Consider the following 21,365-nt stretch of genomic DNA (forward strand, 5'->3'; position numbering starts at 1 on the left):
CTTTCCAATACATATTAAATTAAATTTATAACTGAACGATTAAGAGCTCTATGCTAGGAGTAAAGCCTACCAAAAATTAGTTCTGCCTAATGTCCAACCCCAAATAACAAACTACACTTTTCTTTTTAATAACTAGATTGGTGGATGTTTTGGAACCTATTTTGGAAGTTATCAGTTGAATATGTCCTGGTCCTTGTGTACTTTTTCTTTAGGTGCTGAACTTCCAAACAATGTATAAATCAATGTGCCTCAAAATTACAGCAACCAGAGAAGGGTGAGCTTTTTGTATACATTTTATTGAAGTATATATGTATGTTCACCATGCTCTATAGTTGAAGCACATTTTGTAAGCAGCAAGCTATCACTCACCATAATCAATTTACACCTTATATTGTCGGCAAATTTAGTGACACAATAAAACAGAGCAGCACTTCTGCAGATTAATTACATTAAGCACGGCATTAGGCACTGAGGACAGGATGATAACAGCTACTACACCTTTTGTATATAAAGCAATGTGAACAGTGTGTATTTCACAAATATAAAAATGTGCTGAAATGTATGGTAATTATTTAAGTGGTGTCACAATGCCTAAAATAATAAACAAAAGGCAGCATGCATGATCAGGGTACTTCCACTCACAGAGAATTTAAGCATCTGATAAATAAATAAAAATGAGATTCTATGTTTGTACAGTTTATGCCTGCAACTAAAACTTTCACTTTGGTTGTGAGTGTACACAAGGGACTGAAGTAACAAAATACTGTTCTTTTTACAATAAAGGCAAATATTGCTGTAAACTCCATTAAATAAACATACTTTAAATGAAAATACTGCCTTGAAGATTCCAAAGCTGCGATGCTTTTTTTGCATTTATGTATGGACGGGGTGAGCTCCTGTTGCTCGGTCCCTGCTCCTGCCAACCTAGCAGTTCAAAAGCACAGTGCAAGTAGATAAATAGGTACCGCTCTGGCGGGAAGGTAAACGGTGTTTCCGTGCACTGCTCTGGTTTGCCAGAAGCGGCTTAGTCATGCTGGCCACATGACCTGGAAGCTGTACGCCGGCTCCCTCGGCCAATAAAGCGAGATGAGCGCCGCAACCCCAGAGTCAGCCACGACTGGACCTAATGGTCAGGGGTCCCTTTACCTTTACTTTATGGACCATGAAGATCTTGTAACTAAGAAGATCTTGCAACTGTTGTGTGAGTGTCTTCAAGGAAAGGAAAGTTACTGGGCTGCGTCCCATTAAACTCAATGGGGCTTATTTCCAGTTAGTGGATGTAGGATTCTGTAAACGAACACAGGAAAGCGTGCGCGCGCACACACAAGCAGAGCTTCAGTAGCCTTATGATTCAAACCAATCAAAAAAAAGTCAGGCAACTTTTCTACTTCACAGCAATAAAAAGGCTCTAATCATTTCCACCCTGTTGGTAGTTTTAGCAAAAACCCAGTAAAAATGAAGCATCCAAGAAAAAGTATGTCTATTTGCAAATACCTTTTTAAGACCAGCCTGCTAATGCCATTTACCCCAGAATGGTGACGTCATGCTTGTACTTCTTTAGTAAGGCACAGCAAAGTTATAGGAACCGCTGCCTAAAATACTTACTAGAGCACTTAACAGCTCACTCATTTGTTGAGTAGCTTTATATTCTTCTTGGGCTGGGCAGAAACAACAGCTTGCAATGCATGAGGAAGGGAGATAAAACTTCCCTGCTGTGCAGATTTAGTCCATTTGCACAGGCTCTCACACAGAAAGCAAATTGAAGTCTCTCATAAAGGCTTCTCTCTCTGCATTGGCAACCCTAACAAATGCATATGAAAATGAGTAAATCAGGCGACTTTGCATTAGAAAGGGGGGAAACTTCCTACTCTGACATCTGCTATCATAATTAAGAACAGATTTCATCACTAAACACTTGCTAGTTATGTCTGCAGTAAAGTAAATACACAGATGTGTTATATTTGCATACAGAAAAACTTGAACCACGTAACCAAAAGAAATTTGCATTTTCTCCTCTTAAAGATCTTTAAGGGTGAAACCATCATTAACACTTTGCCTGTGATTCCTCTAGTTTTGCTCATTAAGATCAGAATATAAAATATAAAGTACAATCAATAATATGCAATGAAGCTTGAATTACGTAAGGTAATCATTAACCAGAATGTACTCTTCATCCCATGAATGCAATTTTATTTGATCGCCGTTTAATTTAATTGCAAACTTCGGAAAATTTATTGCTGTTTTAATTATGCAGATGTTGTTAAGAAGAGCCTATTTATTTCTTGCCCTTTCCTAAAAGCTCAGGATGGATAACTGTTTTAAAACCAAGAACATAAATATAATATCACACTGTAAAAAATAAAAAAACAAGTGCTTAAACAGCTTAATAAATATTAAAGTACGTCAAGCATAGCTGAATTCACACATTTGTGGAATCTTACATATTTCAAAGCACATCTGACAATACCAATAGAAAATTCAGTACAGTGATCTAGCTCAGATATCTTCACCATCACATCAACTTACATTTAATAGAAATTTAATAAATTTTTAAAAGTATAATGAGAGAGATTCTTCTTATGTTCTGTACAGTGGTACCTCAGGTTAAGAACTTAATTTGTTCTGGAGGTCCGTTCTTAACCTGAAGCACCACTTTAGCTAATGGGGCCTCCCGCTGCCGCCGCGCCACTGCTCCATGATTTCTGTTCTCATCCTGAAGCAAAGTTCTTAACCCGAGGTACTATTTCTGGGTTAGCGGAGTCTGTAACCTGAAGCGTATGTAACCCAAGGTACCACTGTACTGCCGTTCCCTCCCATTCAATTTTTGTTCTTTTTCCCGTATCCTTAACCATCTCTTCCCCGCCCCCGTCAGATAACCTCTGCTGTCCAGTTTTTTCCACTGCTCTCACTTCTCTTATTTGTCTTATCCTTCTGGTACCTTCTTCTCTTGGCAACTGGGGTTTAAATACCTCCCAGATGACAGCCTACTACACCTTCTTTACCTCCTTGCATACATACAACAACATAGAGGAACACCAAACCCCTGCCAGCTGCCAACAGCAATACCAAGGCTTAGGCAATTTGTATTGCTTGTATTCAGTTCATACAACCCGAAATCCCTGGGTAAACCAAGGAATGGATCAGGTTGTCCTAAGCAGGAAAGGGTTTCTGCAAGAAGTTGTATCTATTCATCTAGCGTTATTCATGCCCAAAGGAAACTGTCCTGGAGTTCTCAGAAATCTCTCTGGTGCTATTCACCTTCAAGGGTGGGCTAGAAGAAAATATCCACTAATGTTCCAGACGGGACGCGGGTGGCGCTGTGGGTTAAAACAAAGAGCCTAGGACTTGCTGATCAGAAGGTTGACGGTTCAAATCCCCGCGACGGGGTGAGCTCCCGTTGCTCGGTCCCTGCTCCTGCCAACCTAGCAGTTCGAAAGCACCTCAAAGTGCAAGTAGATAAATAGGTACCGCTCCAGTGGGAAGGTAAACGGCATTTCCGTGTGCTGCTCTGGTTCGCCAGAAGCGGCTTAGTCATGCTGGCCACATGACCTGGAAGCTATACACCAGCTCCCTTGGCCAATAAAGTGAGATGAGCGCCGCAACCCCAGAGTCGGTCACAACTGGACCTAGTGGTCAGGGGTCCCTTTACCTTTAATGTTCCAGACATAAGCTGTTGAAAGCCTAAGCCTAACCAGGAAGGGATGCGACCGTGAAAGGGATTTACAGAGAAATTCCCCACGCCCACTTCCTGCCCAGCTCAGAACACCAAGCCAAGATGTGGCCCCCACAACTTTCAGGGAGACCTTGGTATAGTGCTGCCCATGGGCCCTCATCCCCAACTCAAATTTATCATCTCAAGGTGGTCATGCAATGCGGCAGAACCATATTTCTTTTTCTTTCGCCCCTGGGGAAATCCCGAGCTATGCTAGATTATGACATACAATTACATAATCAAAGAGCATATTTCTCTAAAGAGGGATATGATCCCGATAGTCAAATAATAATCTTGTTGTCTGTAGATCTGAGATGGCTAAACTTAGAGATGATCAAGTCCAACATACACACTACAGACTACTGTGTTTGTGTAAACTGTATCATCTATGCAGCTGTGCTGGCAATTAGAAAACCCAGACAGGTGTTTGCATGAGAAAATCCGCATGCCTCCAACTGACACTATAGCTATCCATCTCACCCCTGTACATGCACAATACCAACGGAAGCAATTAGTGCTACTGCATCATTAGTGCCATCCTGTAGACTAAATAATGTGGTAAAGCATAATTACCTGCAAACGGTTAATGTCAAGACTTTAATGAGAACTAGTTTGCAAAGAATTGCGCTGTCTGTGCATACAATTATTGTTGGATACATCTGTCCCTGGAGTTACCCGAGAAAGGCATTTACAATGTGGGTTTGTGAGATTGTAAGACATTTTGCGTATTATAGAGGATAAGTGCACATCACTGAATAGTGGAATAGAAATGAGTGATGATAAGCTTGTGTGGAAACTTGGAGATCCATAATGAAAGTTGTTGAAAGTATGTTTTAGAGGCTGTTAATAGAAAGATGCTCCATCTTATTTTGGTAGAGCTGATCTTCATCTTTTTTAGATGCACTGTGACCTTTCAGAGACATCTATCGCATAAACCCTAAGTTCAGACTGTACATTGCCTCTGCAGTCTATTCCATTCATCTCTACTGATAGGACAAAACCTTTACACCTTGTTCCCAAATCAGAAGAAATCAGATGTTCTAAGAAGTTCTCTTGCTGGCCAGGCAAACACTGGAACAGCTTTAGATGACAAACCCTGCTGCTAGACAAGCAAATTAAGAATGATGTCTTCAGGTGCTTTTATAATGCCACAACAAACCTTTATTTATGTACTTCCTACCAACTTACATCACAAAACTATATAGTCACTGCTAGCCAGAGCATGGCCGCTAGTACCTTTAATTTTGTCAGCTTCAGAAAACAATGTATCCAGTTAGACAAGGTGAAAGGGATTAAAGGTTACAACTACATAGCAATCTTACCATTTCTTTTCTTTAGTAAGAGGAGAATGAAAGTGAACCTCCATCACCACTCCCATGAATACAATGCCAAACTCTCCGCCTTTCCCCTTTCCCAGCTTTCAGTTGGCCTTGAGCAATGGCTGGGATTGCTATAGCTTTCACATGTGCCTCACACGGCTATAAAGAAAGGTAGCCAATGCTTATACTTAAAAAAAAAACAACCAACAACTTTGCAGGTTCACACAAGCTTATCTGGTGCCTTTTGTGTGTCCTCCATTAGGCCTTAGAATGTGAGGTTTTCGAACACTACTGACAGAATTCTGAACTGTTTTGTTTTGTTTTTATTAAATCAGAGCACTGTAGGATTTCCACACACACACACACACAGCTGTGCATTACCAAATAAATGATTAAATCCAGAGCTCCTCAGTGATCCAAAGGATTTTTGGGGAGCAAAGCTTATTTTTGCAAAGCCCATAAAGAAAAGAAGACATATAGGAAAACATAGAGCTATACAGTAAATAAATTTAGAGCAACAGAACAGAGTAAGTCTTTGTGGGGGCCATGATCCAACGCAGGGGGTTACTGACACCATGCTTTGACTAGGGGAGGGCAACTCAGAATCATTCCAATTCCTCTCGTTATTCAGACTCCACATGAAACAAATTTACACCCCTCAGATTTAGAAAAGTAGAATGTGAATTTTATTTTCTGTTCAACACGGAGAAGCTAGATCTAGTATGAGGTAAAAGTATAATGGCTATAAGGCTGCAACCCTACACCCACCTAACCTGAGAATAAACCTTATGTGATCCTGTAGGACTTACTTCTGAGTAGGTAGGTGTAAAATTGCATAGAAACTGTGCTAAAAGAGTTGTAAAGCCTTGGTTTTATTTTTTAAAATAAATTTGTATTCTGCTTTTCAAGGGGGGGGGGAATCTCTCAAAAGCATATTATAAGCCACATATCAAATATGCAATAAAGTACCATTTGAACACATATAAAACAGCATAAAATATAATCTCAGCTACAAACTCACCACGTGATCTTAGGCAAGCCTCTCTTCTGAACAGTCACCCACAACAAGAGGTTAGTTAGTGCTGTTCTACCTTACATGGCTATTCTAAGCCTTCCTGATATTTTATTTTATTATTACATTTATATCATGTAAATGAAACCCTCTGAACGCTCAAAAACCTTATCTAAATTGTAAGTAATTTATTTATTTGTCTTCATTTTTTAAAAAAAAAACCACCACACACCCTGAAACCTATACTTAAAACCAATGTTTAACGTATTTTAATTCTAGTCTTAGCAGATAATGGTTCGAATCAAACATATTCTGGTTCTTCAGCTGAAGAAATATGACTCAGGTGAAAAACGAAAGCTGTAAAAATGTGTTGGTATAAAGATAAGCACTTTATTTAATATCCAATTAAATGTGGTCACCAGAGAAATCACAGCTTACAAAAGTTTATCAGAAAAAAAGATTAATCTATTTCAGGCTTAACCCAAAGTGTCATGAAAGGAACTCATGAATTTAGATAGGAATCCACTTATTATCAAAATACATTTTCATACTGAATCAGAACAGTCTAAATTGCTGACTATATTTATACTTGGTTCAGTCAAATTTTTATACTCTGTAGCTACCATTAATTTCAGGACAATTATCAAACAACGATGATGTATCTTACATGGTCATTTCCCCCCAATTCCATATTAACCATTCAGCTATGTACACAACTGACTCATTGAGAAAGGTTTAGTAGGTTCTTACGTGTTGACTTCAAATTTAAAAGTAGGAGTCACCTAGAAGCACAGTGACATTGGAAAGAGCTTTAAAATTTATTGCCAGAAATTTAATTGCGCTGTGTTTCTGACTACAAATTAACTTGTTCATGTTGCACAAACAACACCACCACAATCATGACCTTACAATAGCAAGGGAAACTGGGCCTTTAGAAATCATGGACCTTTAAAAATATTTAAATGTGGACTTTTTACAGTTCGCTACCAGAATAACAAAAGAGAGGTGGGATTTGATTGCCACATTGCTTAGCCTCCTTAGTGCAAATATATTTTTTTAAGAAAATAATTTAAATATTTACCTTAATTTTGCAACAATGGTCTATGGGGGAGGGCACTGACATGGATCTGTCCCTCATGCTGAAAATGTTGTTTCCTGCTTGGCAGGGGGTTGGACTCGATGGCCCTTGTGGTCTCTTCCAACTCTATGATTCTATGATTCTATTCTATGTTTCCCCAATTCCCCAATTAAAGGGCTTGCGGCAGGGAGTGGCAGGAGAACTGGAGGACAAACACATTTATTTTCATGTTCTCTGAGTCAACACACCCGAGTTTGTGATTTATTAAAAGTAATATAATGCATCACATTACTTAGAATGGAATGTGTATTTGGAGGTGCATTTAAGAGATGCAGTGTGGATGGACTACTTCCAATAAGGTAGCACAAACTAAGCAACATCCACAACAAACCACGAGTCAGGAAGTGCATATATGAAGTACTGACTTTGGGATTTCCAAGCACCAAACCACCTGTAACATCAGGTGCTTGTCAGGCTGGCAACTGTCCCTGCCTGTCAAATTTGGTCTGATAAGTATCTGGCCCACGGAGTCAAAGTGATTCTCCACTCATTACATCCCAATAACTATCACTCTTGTTTAAGCAACAATCATAAGACTGTTTGCATTAAGTGGCAGAAAACTGCTGCGCTAACTGCATTCGTATGTTTTTTTATTTGATGTAGGATTAACAATGATCCAAATCAAGGACAAGAGAAAAAACCTGCAGCTCAATTGATATACTAAATGTGGTTCGTAATCTGGAAGGCAAACAAATGGGAAATGACATAAACAGGTCACCAAACATTTCTTAAGCCCTCAGTGAGAATTTTCTGATGGCTGATTTATCAAGACCATAGTGCTACAGTAGCTGGACAGACTATACAGAGGTGATCGTGAATAGTGCAACAGGCTACTACTCTTGAGGGTTTCCCAAACTTGGGTCTCCTGCTATTTTGGGACAACAATTCCCATCATCCCTTACCACTGGTCCTGCTTGCTAGGGATGATGGGAGTTGTAGTCCAACAACAGCTGGAGACCCAAGTTTAGGAATCACAGCTCTGGGCAGATTATCACAGGTCCTAGATAGTGCCTCTAATAGGAAGGAGAGAGCTCACTTACAGATGGTACCTAACATCAAGGAAACTAGCACTAATATGCCCAGGAACCTCACCAAAATGCTGGAGAGGATGCACCTCCACAGGCACATACCTCCACATGTGGTGGGAATGCCCCAAAATCCAACTATTCTGGACAACAATCATATAATAATTATAATCATAATCATAATATTTTATTATTATCATTACAAGAGATATGCAAAATAACTAAGCAAGAAGTCACCCCAGAACTGGCCCTATTAAACATCTTCCAAGAAAATAATGCCCACTCACATCATAAAGAGCTCATAACCCACCTACTCTCAGCAGCCAGAAACATCATAGCCAGACACTGGAGAGATCTGTTAGGAGTAAGCATGGACCACTGGTACCAAATAGTATGGGAAACAGCCTTATTGGAAAAACTAACCAACAAACTGGGGAAACAGCCTTATTGGAAAAACTAACCAACAAACTGAAACTGACACAGGGACAAATAGAAGAAGATGCCTTCACCCCGGTATGGCTCCCCTTTATCACATACACAGCCCAACAAGACAACGACAAGAATCCACCAACAGCATACGAATCAGTATAGCTAACCTGATTCAAAAACACCCACCCACCCCAATCACACATGAAAACAATGTTCACCACAACCAATCACAAACAAACAACCACACCCTACGCCAGAGGTCGGCAACCTAAGGCCCATGGGCTGGAAGTGGCCCATGAGGATCGCTGAACCGGCCCATGAGCCGCCCCCAAACCGAGCTACCTGCTTGGCGAGTCCCCGCGCACTGCGCTAAACCGGTGCAGCACGGCACTGGGACTCTCTTCCGCGGCTCTGGAAATTGCTTCTGCGCATGCCCAGATGCCAGAAATTGCTTCTGCGCAAGCCCAGATGCCGGAAATTGTTTCTGGCATCTGGGCATGCGCAGAAGCGATTTCCAGCGCTGCGGACATGCGCAGACACGATATCCGATGTTGCAAGAAACACAAGCGAATAGTAAAGAGAACCAGCACAAGCGATGCTGACACAAAACCTCACACATACATTAAATAGAATAGAAACTTTGCCATCTGACCCCACCCCCACTCACCATGCCCCCCCCCACCTCTTTCCCCCTTTTCTTCCTGTATCAACAGATGAAACTGATCTGCAGAAAATGTAACTTGGAAAAAAAGACATTACACATATTTTTGTAAACCAAGAAATCTTTAATAAAAATCTGTTTTTTAAAAAAAATAATAGGAAGGAGAGAGGGACACAGTTTTTTGTTGTTTTTTTAAAGGCAGTGGGACTGCCTAGGCTTGAGAAATCTTGAAACCAGTAGGAAAGTTTATATGAACTAAGTTAGCTGGTCCAAGTCCCCCTGCACCAGTACTCAGTTTGCACAGAGGGGGGGAAAGAACCCCTGTAAATCAAAAGAGAGTAGATGAACTTTCTCCTTCATTCATTTTCCAAAATCTGTAGCTAGCAGTCTTGGTGCTGGCCTTAACATTAGGTAGATTGAGGCAGCTGCCTTAGGCAACACATTTTAGGTGTAAAGAAAGGGCAGCAAAACATTGCTTAATTAATTTGCTATTGTTGTATTTTTACTGCCAGGAAGGAAAAGAAGTGCTTATGAGATTTTGTACCTCAACTGCCAAAATAATTCGGGTAGCCTTGGATAATATACACAGTGACCATGCCACACCATACATTTAAAGCATAACCACCCCCCCCCAAAGAATCCTGAGAACCATAGTTTGCTAAGAGTACTAGGAACTGTAGCTCTATGATGGGGCAACTACAAGCCCCAGGATTCTTTGGGGATTATAAAAGCGCTATAAACGTGTTCTAACCGTATGGTGCGGATGTGACCTTAGCATGGGGGCAAGGCACCAACAGCTACTCCTCCTCAGGAAGCAGAATGACTTGGGCCGGCCCTGCCTACAGCTATGCTAAACATTATGGTGGCAGATTAGTATGTTGTATAACCACCAAGAGGGTAAAAGGTAAAGGTAAAGGGACCCCTGACCATTAGGTCCAGTCGTGGCCGACTCTGGGGTTGCGCCGCTCATCTCACTTTATTGGCCGAGGGAGCCGGCGTACAGCTTCCGGGTCATGTGGCCAGCATGACTAAGCCGCTTCTGGCGAACCAGAGCAGCGCACAGAAACGCCGTTTACCTTCCCACCGGAGCAGTACCTGTTTATCTACTTGCACTCTGAGGTGCTTTCGAACTGCTAGGTTGGCAGGAGCAGGGACCGAGCAACGGGAGCTCACCCCGTTGCAGGGTTTCGAACCGCTGACCTTCTGATCGGCAAACTCTAGGCTCTGTGGTTTAACCCACAGCGCCACCCGCGTAGGGTAGGAACCATTTAAAGCACAGAATTGGGGGACAGAATTGCTCTCACTGGGCTCCAAGACCAGCTTTTGAGGGGAAGTTTTGGCAGCTACCCCTTCCCACTGGCATAAATTGATATTTAAATCAATATTTCCCATTCTGAGTTATCCAAGCTGGGTTGTGCTGTCATATCATCTAGCTTACCCCTTATTTCAGAGAGTCACAGCTTCACCATACTCTCCTTTATATAGCTGGGTGTTTTTTCCTGCAGTATATCTGAGAAATTCCTGCTCCATCTGTTTTACAGTCTGTCCAATGTACTGAGGTAGAGCAGTAAGTTATGTCCATAGATGCACCATAATTTCTAATGTACAAGTGCCATGAAATTATCAGTGTAGATTTATATACTCAGGGTCACACAGTGAACTGGGTTCTGAACAGTTCCTTAATTGAGAAAGACAAAAAGTAATCAAGAGCTGAGGAAAGGTCAGCAGTTTTATGTGATACTCCTAAGATATGTCTTGACATTAACAGGTTCACATAATATGGCATTTCAAATAAATGTCTAGGCTCAGCATGTTCTCCGACTTTTGCTACTGCAAATTATGTTCTTCAAAATATAGAGTGGCAAACCATGGAGAGAGGAGCAAATGTACAGTGTATCTTCCAAAGAACCATTTGTGAAAAAAGGAATTATCAAAAATTAAAAACTGTATTAGAAATTGGTCTGTGTTTCCTTTTGGAAGTTAAATGCAAAGGTTCATTTTCTAAAGTGCACTCTAAACTACAAATGATAACTTTGCACAAGGAGGACAAATAGTTTATGGACTGATATTATCACAGTAGTCACAAATGTCCACTCGGAATAATATTTAGGATGTCATATTATCCAGCTTACATATTCTGGCAGCCTAGAACCTGATTTGAGATGGCACAGGCAAGTGATGAAACATTACAACTGGTAAATGGCGTATGTTACACCCCAGAAATCTGAGGCATGCTCCCCAAAAATTCATTAAGCAGAAATTGTCAGGATATTTCCATTCATTTCCATTTCCAACGGAAAAGAACATGATCCCATAATGGTGAAGGGAAAAGCATAGAGTGCTTCAACCAGATGGACCCAGTGCTTTTTTTTCTGGGGAGACGCATACCCCTAAACATTTTGTGAATCTAAGTTTGGCTTCATTGAGGGGCAGCATTTCAATATGAGTAGGAAAATGAGAGTACCCCTAAAGAAAAAAAGCACTGGATGGACCCATGATTCTGCTGCTGCTGCTGTTCCTACTGATGACGTTCATGCGCACATAGGAACATAGGGAGCTAAATTATACCAAGTTAGACCATTGGCCCATTGCATTGTCAACACTGGCTGGCAGGAGCGTAAAATAGGTACACATTCACAGCGAAAGGTCAGCAAGGGAATGGAGGACCTGCTAAGGTTGTAAAGGGCAGTGGGTATTAAGTATTCATACGACCAACTGGCAGGGCCAGCTCGCCCATGAAGTGGACTAAGGCAGCCACCTCAGGTGGCAGAATCCCACAAGGCAGCGCTCCTGCTGGTGCCCTGCCCACCCGTTGCCATGCAACCCTGGTAAGCAAGGCTTCAGGGGAGGGGGGTGGCACTTTTCCAATTTGCCTCAGGCAGTTAAATGGGGTGGGCCACCTCTGCCAACTGGTGCCTGTGCCTTTGACTGGCTCGTCTCTGTGTCTTGTTCCTTGCTCTGTCTTAAAAAAAATATTGTGGGAAAATCCCCTTATTGTGGGTACTGTTGATGGTTAGTGGTAAAATACAGCAACCATACTAGGCAAGGATTTAATTTAGGGGTGCCCAAACTTTCTTCAAAGAGGGCCGGATTTGATGAAGTGAACATGCGTGAGGGCCGACCACAAGTTGTTGAGCTTTCTTTACATTTTTACCCTAAAGTTGTTGAGCTTTTATAAGGATTTTACCCCAGGATATATACTGCCACGGGGACCGGATTAAATCGACTGGCAGGCCGGATTAGGCCCCCAAAATGGACTTTGGATATGCCTGATTTAATTATTGACTGCTTACTGATTTATTTAGACTCACCTAGATGAGGTATCTAGATGTGGCTTGCGCCAGTGTAATAGAATATTCTGGGATGCTTCCTCTGTGGAAAGCAAACAAGCCTGACAACTAATATATCTAATTCTGGCTCAGAATATGCTTTCCTGGGCTTGGATCAAACTTGATGAAAGCATGAGCAGGTGGAACTTCTACTCCCATAAGATAAGTTCCCCATTTACTTCAATTCCACTTTCCAGTTACAGTCTTGCTCCTGTGTCATTACCCATGCCATTCCAAAGGATACCCTAATCTTCAGGAATGGTCACCTGAGGGCACAGAGGGCTACAGAATAAATAGGAACGTTGGATATACGAACTTTTGAGTTTGTTGCCTAGGATACATTTAAGTGATAGCTGCTGTTCCTAAAACTGGCACTGTTCATAAACCCTTGTGTAAACTGCATATAGGAAAGCCATGACAAAAATAACTCCAATGAAAAAAATCGTTCTTAAAAAAACTAATGCAGTTTAATCACCAAGTTATTTATGTGTAATATTCTAATTTTAATGTCAAAATTCTAAAGACATTAACACAGAATTAAAAGATCCAATAAATATGACCCCAGTTTTAATATATAGGACTGGACAGTTGATGTCTATATTATGAATTGATGTGGACTATAAAAGGAATTCATCAATAAAAATAGGTTGTAAAATGTTTCCCAAGCCAGCAACTGCCACAAAATGACTGAAGTTCACTGGGAAAAAGAACAATTACATAGATTTTCTGACTAAGGAAAGCCTCATTTGTCACACTGGAAGTTGACCTAACGAAATAAAGAGTACAACCTAATTAACACGTGCATTTATAAATTTCCCCTCAATTTTCCAGTCCTAAACAGACTTATGAGGGAACATGACCCACTGAACATAATGCTACTTAGTAGGTAAGTTCAGTACAATTCTTTACATGTCTAAAAATACAAGGGCATAGGGGGGAAATTAGTGCATGTCTTGAGTCCAGACACTGGATCTTGGCTTTTTCAATCTACCAAGAACAATACATGAATCATAAGTTCAAGATAAAAGAGAATGGATGCATCTTTGGCAAATAATTTTAGAAGAGCTATACTGGAAACAAGTGTCTCTCTATGGCCTATTTTATACTGCAAGATGTTTCTGTTCAGCACTTCAGACCTTCATCATTCTAGTAATATAATTCATAAGCCGCTTACAATAAAATTCTAAATGTGAAACAGCAGCACTTGAGATGAGAGGCTATCATTTACACTGAGAAGTAGGATGATTTCTGAAAGGTCCAGGAGGTCGGATATGAATTCTGATTAATGCTGATGAAACTGACTCCTAAAAATTAAATCCTGAACGAACACTTGATACCTTTATACATAACGGACAGCTAGGGTATTCTCATTAAAACAATTTCTGCAAAAATTACTTTAAGATTCTCTTTATGTCTTGATATTGAGAACCTTCAAAAGCTGATTAACAATATTAAATGAAGAACTAAACTGCATGGGAAATCAACCTTTCCTGCATATTTAAAAATAATGGCCTATAATTTGCATTCAAGTGCTATTTCATTGCCTGTAGATAGGGAAACCTCGAGAGGAAAAATGGAAGAGGAACTTGTTTTGTATAGAAACAACAACATATATTTCCAATAATCCTATTGGGATGAAGGTTATTGGTTTGTTCCCGTTCTTGTTTTTATTATGCATTTTATGTTCTTGTTTTGTATTTTTATATTGTGAACTGTCCTGTGATCTTCAGATGAAGAGCAGTATACAAAATAATAATTAAAATGATGATGATGAAGAAGAAGAAGAAGAAGAAGAAGAAGAAGAAAATAAAATCTGAGATAGCTCAGTTGGGAGAGCAGGAGACGCTTAATCTCAGAGTTGTGGGTCTGAGCCCCTCATGGTCCCTTCCAACACTACAATTCTATGAGTCTATGAAATAAATAAAGTGTATTGTTGATTGGGTGGTGACTGGCATACACCTATGGATCCAGGGATGGCTTCTTTAGGGACCATACCATGACATTGTGATACATACACCATCACCTAAATCCATCCAATCAAACCTGTACACACACACACGTACACACACACACACACACACACACACACAACATATACATTTTTGTTTTCTTTCTCCAAGACCCAATGAAGCTCCCGTTGTACATCACAGTATTAATCTTCCAACCTTTAGACAATAGCCCACTATTTGTTGTGAGGGTACCAATATTTCTAAGTCATGTAGCTGGAGCCAATTTGCTGTTTGAGTGCTGACAGAACCTGTTCATCTCTGGCTCTCATCTGTACATGCTAATGATGCTATTAGAAAGAAAGACATCTATATCCTTTGAACCAGGGCACTGACTTCTTACCAGCCAACCCCTGTCCCATTTCAGACTTTAAATGCTATTCATTGACCACCATTACATAGGTGTGAAGAAATAGTCAATCAACTAAAATCCATTTTCAATTGGGATTAGTAATCAAGTCACTGGAAATCATAAAATTTAAGCACTAAAGGGGAGCGGGCCAAATGGGAACCAAAACTGTAGCTATCTTACTAGCCAAGTAAGCGGTTGAGACAATGGCAAATTTGAAGAATGGCCTGGAATCCCTCCCCACCCCACTCTAAGTCCTTGTGTAAGTTTGCCACTTACGCACCGAGTAAAAATGAATACAGTGGTGCCTCGCAAGACGAAAAGAATCCGTTCCGCGATTCTCTTCGTCTAGCGGTTTTTTCGTCTTGTGAAGCAAGCCCATTAGCGGCTAAGAGGATTAGCGCTATTAGCGATTTAGCGGCTATTAAAGGATTAGCGGCTAAGCTGCTAAAAGGCTATTAGCGGCTTAGCGGCTTTGAAAAAAGGGGGGGAAGCGGGGGGGAAATGGCGAGACTCGCAAGACGTTTTCATCTTGCGAAGCAAGCCCATAGGGAAATTCGTCTTGCGAAGCGCATCGCAAACAGAAAACCCCTTCGTCTAGCGGGTTTTCCGTCTCGCGAAGCATTCGTCTTGCGGGGCACCACTGTACCCTGAAAATGCAGTGCAAAGTATACTTTCTAAGAGAAAAAAAGTCAATGTAGGATGTCAGTGTTTTGAAAGTGATTAACTAGTACATCAACAGCACATGGAAAGCTCTGTTGCACTTACCTCTTCTTGTTTGGGAATATTAAATTTTGTCAATTTTGACTTTGTCCTAGCTGAGTCAGCTTTGGCAGAAGGCATTCCTCTATATGAGGTGCAGAGCAGGCTAGTTTCAGCTGGCACCTTCAATCTTGGAGACTCCTCAGGAGCCTGATCTTGACCATCCATTGGCCTTACATATGCTGTTGGTTTCTGCTGAACTATGCTGAGCTTCGAAGCAAGTGAAGGAGGAAAGTTCTGCACACAGTGTCCATTGCTATGCATAGCTGGCCTCTCCTGAGCCTGAGCTCCACCTTCTCCACCAAAACTCAGCTTTGACAGCTGCTGTTGTGTTCTGCTGTTGTCCCCAAGTGAAGACGATAAAGGACCTTGGGCAACACTCGACGGAGATGGTGATGAGGGATTGGATGCGTAATGTGTAATCTTTTCTAAACTGTTCTTTTGGCTAACCGTTTTAAAGTCGTTATTGTGTGCATCCGGCAATCCATGTCTATGTTTGCTTCCCCTTTGCTGGTTCTCCAGAGTGTGCCCAGACTTCTGCCAACCCATTGCAGGGTTCTTGCCCAACTGCCCAGAAAGTGCCGCTGGTAGGGAAGATGGAGAAGCGTGAGTGTGGGGCTTTGTGTCAGCAATGAAGTGTTCCTCAGCTTTGGTCACAGACGTTTGTGAGATACACGGCTTTGGAACACCAACAAGGTGGCTTTGATTGGATCGATCAGTCAGCAGTTCTTTCATCTCATCGTAGTTGCCCAGGGTATTCTGGATACGGCTGGAGAGCTCGTCCCCTTTGTTAGTCTGTAAAGAAAGCAAGAATAATTTTAAATTCTGTAACAAAATAGAAAGTAGCCACCATGTTGGTCTGTAGCATCAAGAATAACAAAGAATCTTGTGGCACCTTAAAGAATAGCAAAGGAAATCGTCATGAATATGCAACAGTTCAGAAGCACATTAAATGAAGAATCACATAAAATGTTTTGTTTTGTGAGGACGCAAAAAGGTTTTCAATTTACTCTGAACATGGAAAGCTACATGAGCTTCAGCGTATATATTATGCATATTACAAATGTTATCACTTGTATTTAATACATTTCTTCCAAGCATATCATATTGGAAGCAGAAAAAAAGGTTTTTATTTTTTTATTGAAGTCAAAGCAATACAGTGGTACCTCGCAAGACGAATGCCTCGCAAGATGGAAAACTCACAAGACGAAAGGGTTTTTTGTTTTTTTAGCTGCTTCGCAAGACGATTTTCCCTATGGGCTTGCTTCGCAAGATGGAAACGTCTTGCAAGTTTGTTTCCTTTTTCTTAACACCGTTAATACAGTTGCGACTTGACTTCGAGGAGCAACTCATAGCACGTGGTGTGGTAGCCTTTTTTGAGGTTTTTGAAGACTTTGGTGATTTTTGAAGCTTTTCCAAAACTTTTCCGACACCGTGCTTCGCAAGACGAAAAAAATCGCAAGACGACAAAACTCGCGGAACGAATTAATTTCGTCTTGCGAGGCACCACTGTATAATAAAAATAGTAGAAGCACAAATAAAAAACAAACAAACAGCAGTGAAGTATAATTGGAAGAAATAAATCAGGTAAAAGTAGAGTACTTAATACCATTAGGAAAGCCACATTTCTTGTTAAACCATGGAGTCCTGTGTGTCTGTATTTGTGGTATATATATGACAAAATCCCACCAAACAGCATAATATTTTTCAGGATCCTATGAGCCTTTTAAAAAATGTAATTTACGAGTTATTTTTCAGCTAGCACTAAACTCCACATATTTTTATACCACAGTGTGAGTCACAAGTCCTGTAAGGTTTTCCATTTTAGGACAACTGAAGTTCTGGCAGCCACCAACATCGATGTCAAGAGTTCCTGAAAGTTGAACCCTTTCAGCTGATCATCCCAAAGATTTAGTAAACAAATCTGCAGTGAACTTGGAATGGGATATTTGAGTATTGTCAAATATTAGGCCCACCATTGTCCAGAATCTAAATACCTGTGAGAAGTCCCACCAATATTGGAAAAAGGTGACTCCTTTTTCCACAGCCTCTCCAACAATTCTGAGAATATTGTGATGTCATATGGACAATTGTTAACTATACTGAGTGATTTCCATGAAATGTAACTAGAGCTAGGATATTTCTGTTTGACCATTGTAAGCTCCTAGAAGCTGTCAGCATGCGACAGCGGCCACACCCCAGCAGCACCTTTGACTGGCCAGCTAAAGTAGGTGAGGGTAGCTGATGGGTCTCAAAACCCTGGTGAGCTAGGGACTTTCACTGCATGTTATGACAAGCTCCAGCAGATTTGAGCGGGCAAGGTCAATAGTGAGTCCAACGGTCAAGAAGGCCGTTTCTGCATGTGCTGCAGAGGGAAGTGAGGGGCAAATGAGGCTTGTCAACCTGGGAAGGTAGCCCATCTAAGAGAATGAAAACTCTGATCCTAAACCTCTGCTGCCTTGCAGGACATCTTTGGGAGAAGAAAAAGCTAAGGAGCAAACCCTATGCAAATCTGGAGTGAAGTCCCTAAGATGGTTGGGATGGTGCCTTGTATGCCTCCTTCTGACGGCCAAGATTAAATGTATTGCTCTGTTTCCTTTGGACCACAGCAGTGAGGCTGAGAGGGGGGTCTTGTCGTTTGGGCAGCCCAGGATCTCCATACACACTGCCCAGGCTTGTGCACCATGTAATGTTACTTTGGTGCTGCTAACACAGTGGTTTCACTTCATCCCAGGAAGCACACTCTGTTGTCTCTTGATACAGACGGGTGCCAACAACTAGGTACTGATCTAAGTCTAAAACGCTTTTTTGAAACACATTTGAATGTAATGCTGATCCACCGTTCATGTACTTTGAAAAATAAACATCTAAAACTCAATGAGACATCAATATTAATGCATGCTTTGTGAGACCAGTTCATTATGGCAGACTACAAAAAAAGTATATCCTGCAGCCTATAGCTAATGACCAATTAAAGTAGGACATACAAAATAATTTATGTGGTCGCTTTTACTGAACGAAATTATTACAGTGCTGTGTAATTTGAAATTACTAATTGGCAAGCAACTTGAAGAAAACTCAGTTGTTACTAGGAAACAATACAGTTTTATTAGGACACACATAAATCCCTAGAAGAACCTACTCTCTTTTGATAAAATAACTTGTTGAGTGGGCAAGGAAAATCTTGTTAATAAATTTGAACTGTAGCAAGACTTATGACCTATCCCTCATGTGATTTCTTAAAAAGAAAGATATTGATATAGATTTGATAGATTTGGGGGGCCGGGTGTTTCTTGTCAGTCACCTGTCATCATCACAATGACATTAGGTGACCCATTTTTGCATAGTGCTGTACATAGTGCTGATTGCCTTGACAATCAGCTGATTGCTGACACATGCAAATTTCTGCACACAGGTCTTTGCAGGTGCAGTTGGCCGGTGGTATCTGCCACCCGCCCTTTGGTCCGGCCATGCATTTACCTGCCCTGCACCTGACATATATGACATCAGGTTTAGAGAGCAGGTGGTGGAAATGGCTTGGCCAAAACAGTCTCATGGGTCAAGCTGGGGTATGTGTGCGGCTGATGGGCCTAATTAGGCCCACAGCCAGAGATTCCGCACTATTGGATTAGAATGACCTGCTATAGAGCAGCTAATGTATTTGGTGCGGGGAGGAGAAAGGAAATGAGTCTAGTACGTGAGTAGCCAACATGGTGCCCTCAAGATGCAACTCCCATCAGCCTCAGCCAGCACTGCCTCAGCATTAAGGCACACCACACTGGCTATCCCAGTCCATTATTAGACCAGAAGGCAGTATTGCATGCTCAGCTGGGAGAGGAGCACAGGCGGGTGGCCCATCAGTTAGGTGAGGTGAAGGGAGGTGTCCAAGCAGGCCCAGGCTTGTTTTCACTCCGGCATGAAGGACCTCAAGCCACATCCCCTGGTTCTGACTCGGCTCACAACCAGCCATTGTGTTCTAGTGGCATCAACTTCCAGACAACATGGCTTAGCTTGTTCATTAACAGTCAGCAGCTCTGCCCAAGAACAAACAACAGTTTTTGGTTGTTGGATATGGTGACATTCAATATTGTCATGAATGACATGGATAAAGGAGTAGGTGACCCCCTTTACAAGTCCATAGATGGTAAGATGGAAGAGACTACAAAATTAAAAAATTCTAAGCATCCCACTTTGAGGGCAGGGTTAGCAATTGAATAAGCTGTCATCTGGCTTTCTCTGGAGGTTTTCAAAAAAAGGTTAGACAAGCATCTGTAAGGGACACTTTAAATATAGATTATTCTCTTTTAAGTTGGGGAATTGGGTTCTCCTAAACTGCCTTACCTGCTTTGAGCAACAATCAAACAACAGGGAGGAAAATTGGGGAAATATATATATACCTTGTATGGCTCACTGAAGAGGGAGTAGCTGTTATTAAATATGCCATCTTCGTGCTGGGTCTCCTGATTTCTCCTTTCCCATTCTTTCCTGCGCAGCATATTTCTGTCAGGGTCATAGACACTGCACCAAAAGAAAAGCAGAAAACTAGAATTAAGGCAACAAACCCTGGGTAGCCATAACTACATACAGAAGGGTGAATTAGCAAACAGGTGACAAAGAAAACAAGAACAGGAATGTGATGGATGCCATTCCAATAAGGAAATTCAAATCCACATACACACAAACACACACACTCACCCAGTTTCTGGAGGGATGAGATATTTAGGGGACCTATGTCGAACAGGTGAAATGCAACAGGGTAAGTGTCAAAGCATCTTTGACAAAGAAACAAAGGGGGCTTCCTTTTCAAAGTGCACAATAATTAAAGCTATAGTTAAATAGAAATGATGAAAACATTTCCTTGTATGACAGCTCTTTAGAGCAGGGTGTTCCCTCCCCCTTTATTGTTGGACTCCAACTCCGATCAGTCTCAATCTGCATAGTCAAGGATGATGGGAGCCGTTGTCCAGCAAAATCTAAAGAGCTTCAGTGCCTTAGGGTGTTAGACAAGAATACTGCTTAAAAATGAAATCACTCTAGTTGGATTCTATAGTTCTCTTTTCATTAATGAGCCCCTAAAGGGCTGTTAGGGACGCGGGTGGCGCTGTGGGTAAAAGCCTCAGTGCCTAGGGCTTGCCGATCGAAAGGTCGGCGGTTCGAATCCCCGCGGCGGGGTGCGCTCCCGTTGCTCGGTCCCAGCGCCTGCCAACCTAGCAGTTCGAAAGCACTCCCGAGTGCAAGTAGATAAATAGGGACCGCTTACTAGCGGGAAGGTAAACGGTGTTTCCGTGTGCGGCTCTGGCTCGCCAGAGCAGCGATGTCATGCTGGCCACGTGACCCGGAAGTGTCTCCGGACAGCGCTGGCCCCCGGCCTCTTGAGTGAGATGGGCGCACCACCCCAGAGTCTGTCAAGACTGGCCCGTATGGGCAGGGGTACCTTTACCTTTACCTTTAAAGGGTTGTTAATGCTATATACCACAGATATTTTCACAGTAATGCACCTTCTTCTGATCTCCATTAATCAACTGTGGTCATGAAAGTACAAACGCAACTATCAGCTACTTTAGCCTAGCCACAATTGTTATCCTTTTTGCCAACCAACTAGAATTGGAGGATTGAAAGAAAA

At 41.6% G+C, this 21,365-nt stretch overlaps 1 protein-coding gene across 5 annotated transcripts in view; it reads right to left on the reverse strand.

Annotated features, from left to right (window-relative positions):
• Positions 1–21,365, reverse strand: part of AFF3 (ALF transcription elongation factor 3) — a 285,260-nt gene that overhangs the window by 177,263 nt on the left and 86,632 nt on the right. For all 5 annotated transcript variants that reach the window (XM_028727893.2, XM_077927591.1, XM_077927590.1 and 2 more), the window contains 2 exons: positions 20,140–20,260; positions 15,749–16,537 (listed from right to left, as the gene is read on the reverse strand). In XM_028727893.2, coding sequence (XP_028583726.2) covers positions 15,749–16,537; positions 20,140–20,238 — 888 coding nt within the window. In that variant the 5' untranslated portion in view covers positions 20,239–20,260. The remainder of the gene's footprint in view (positions 1–15,748; positions 16,538–20,139; positions 20,261–21,365) is intronic.

This window comes from Podarcis muralis, chromosome 4 (assembly GCF_964188315.1).
Source record: "Podarcis muralis chromosome 4, rPodMur119.hap1.1, whole genome shotgun sequence".
Lineage (NCBI taxonomy): Eukaryota > Metazoa > Chordata > Lepidosauria > Squamata > Lacertidae > Podarcis > Podarcis muralis.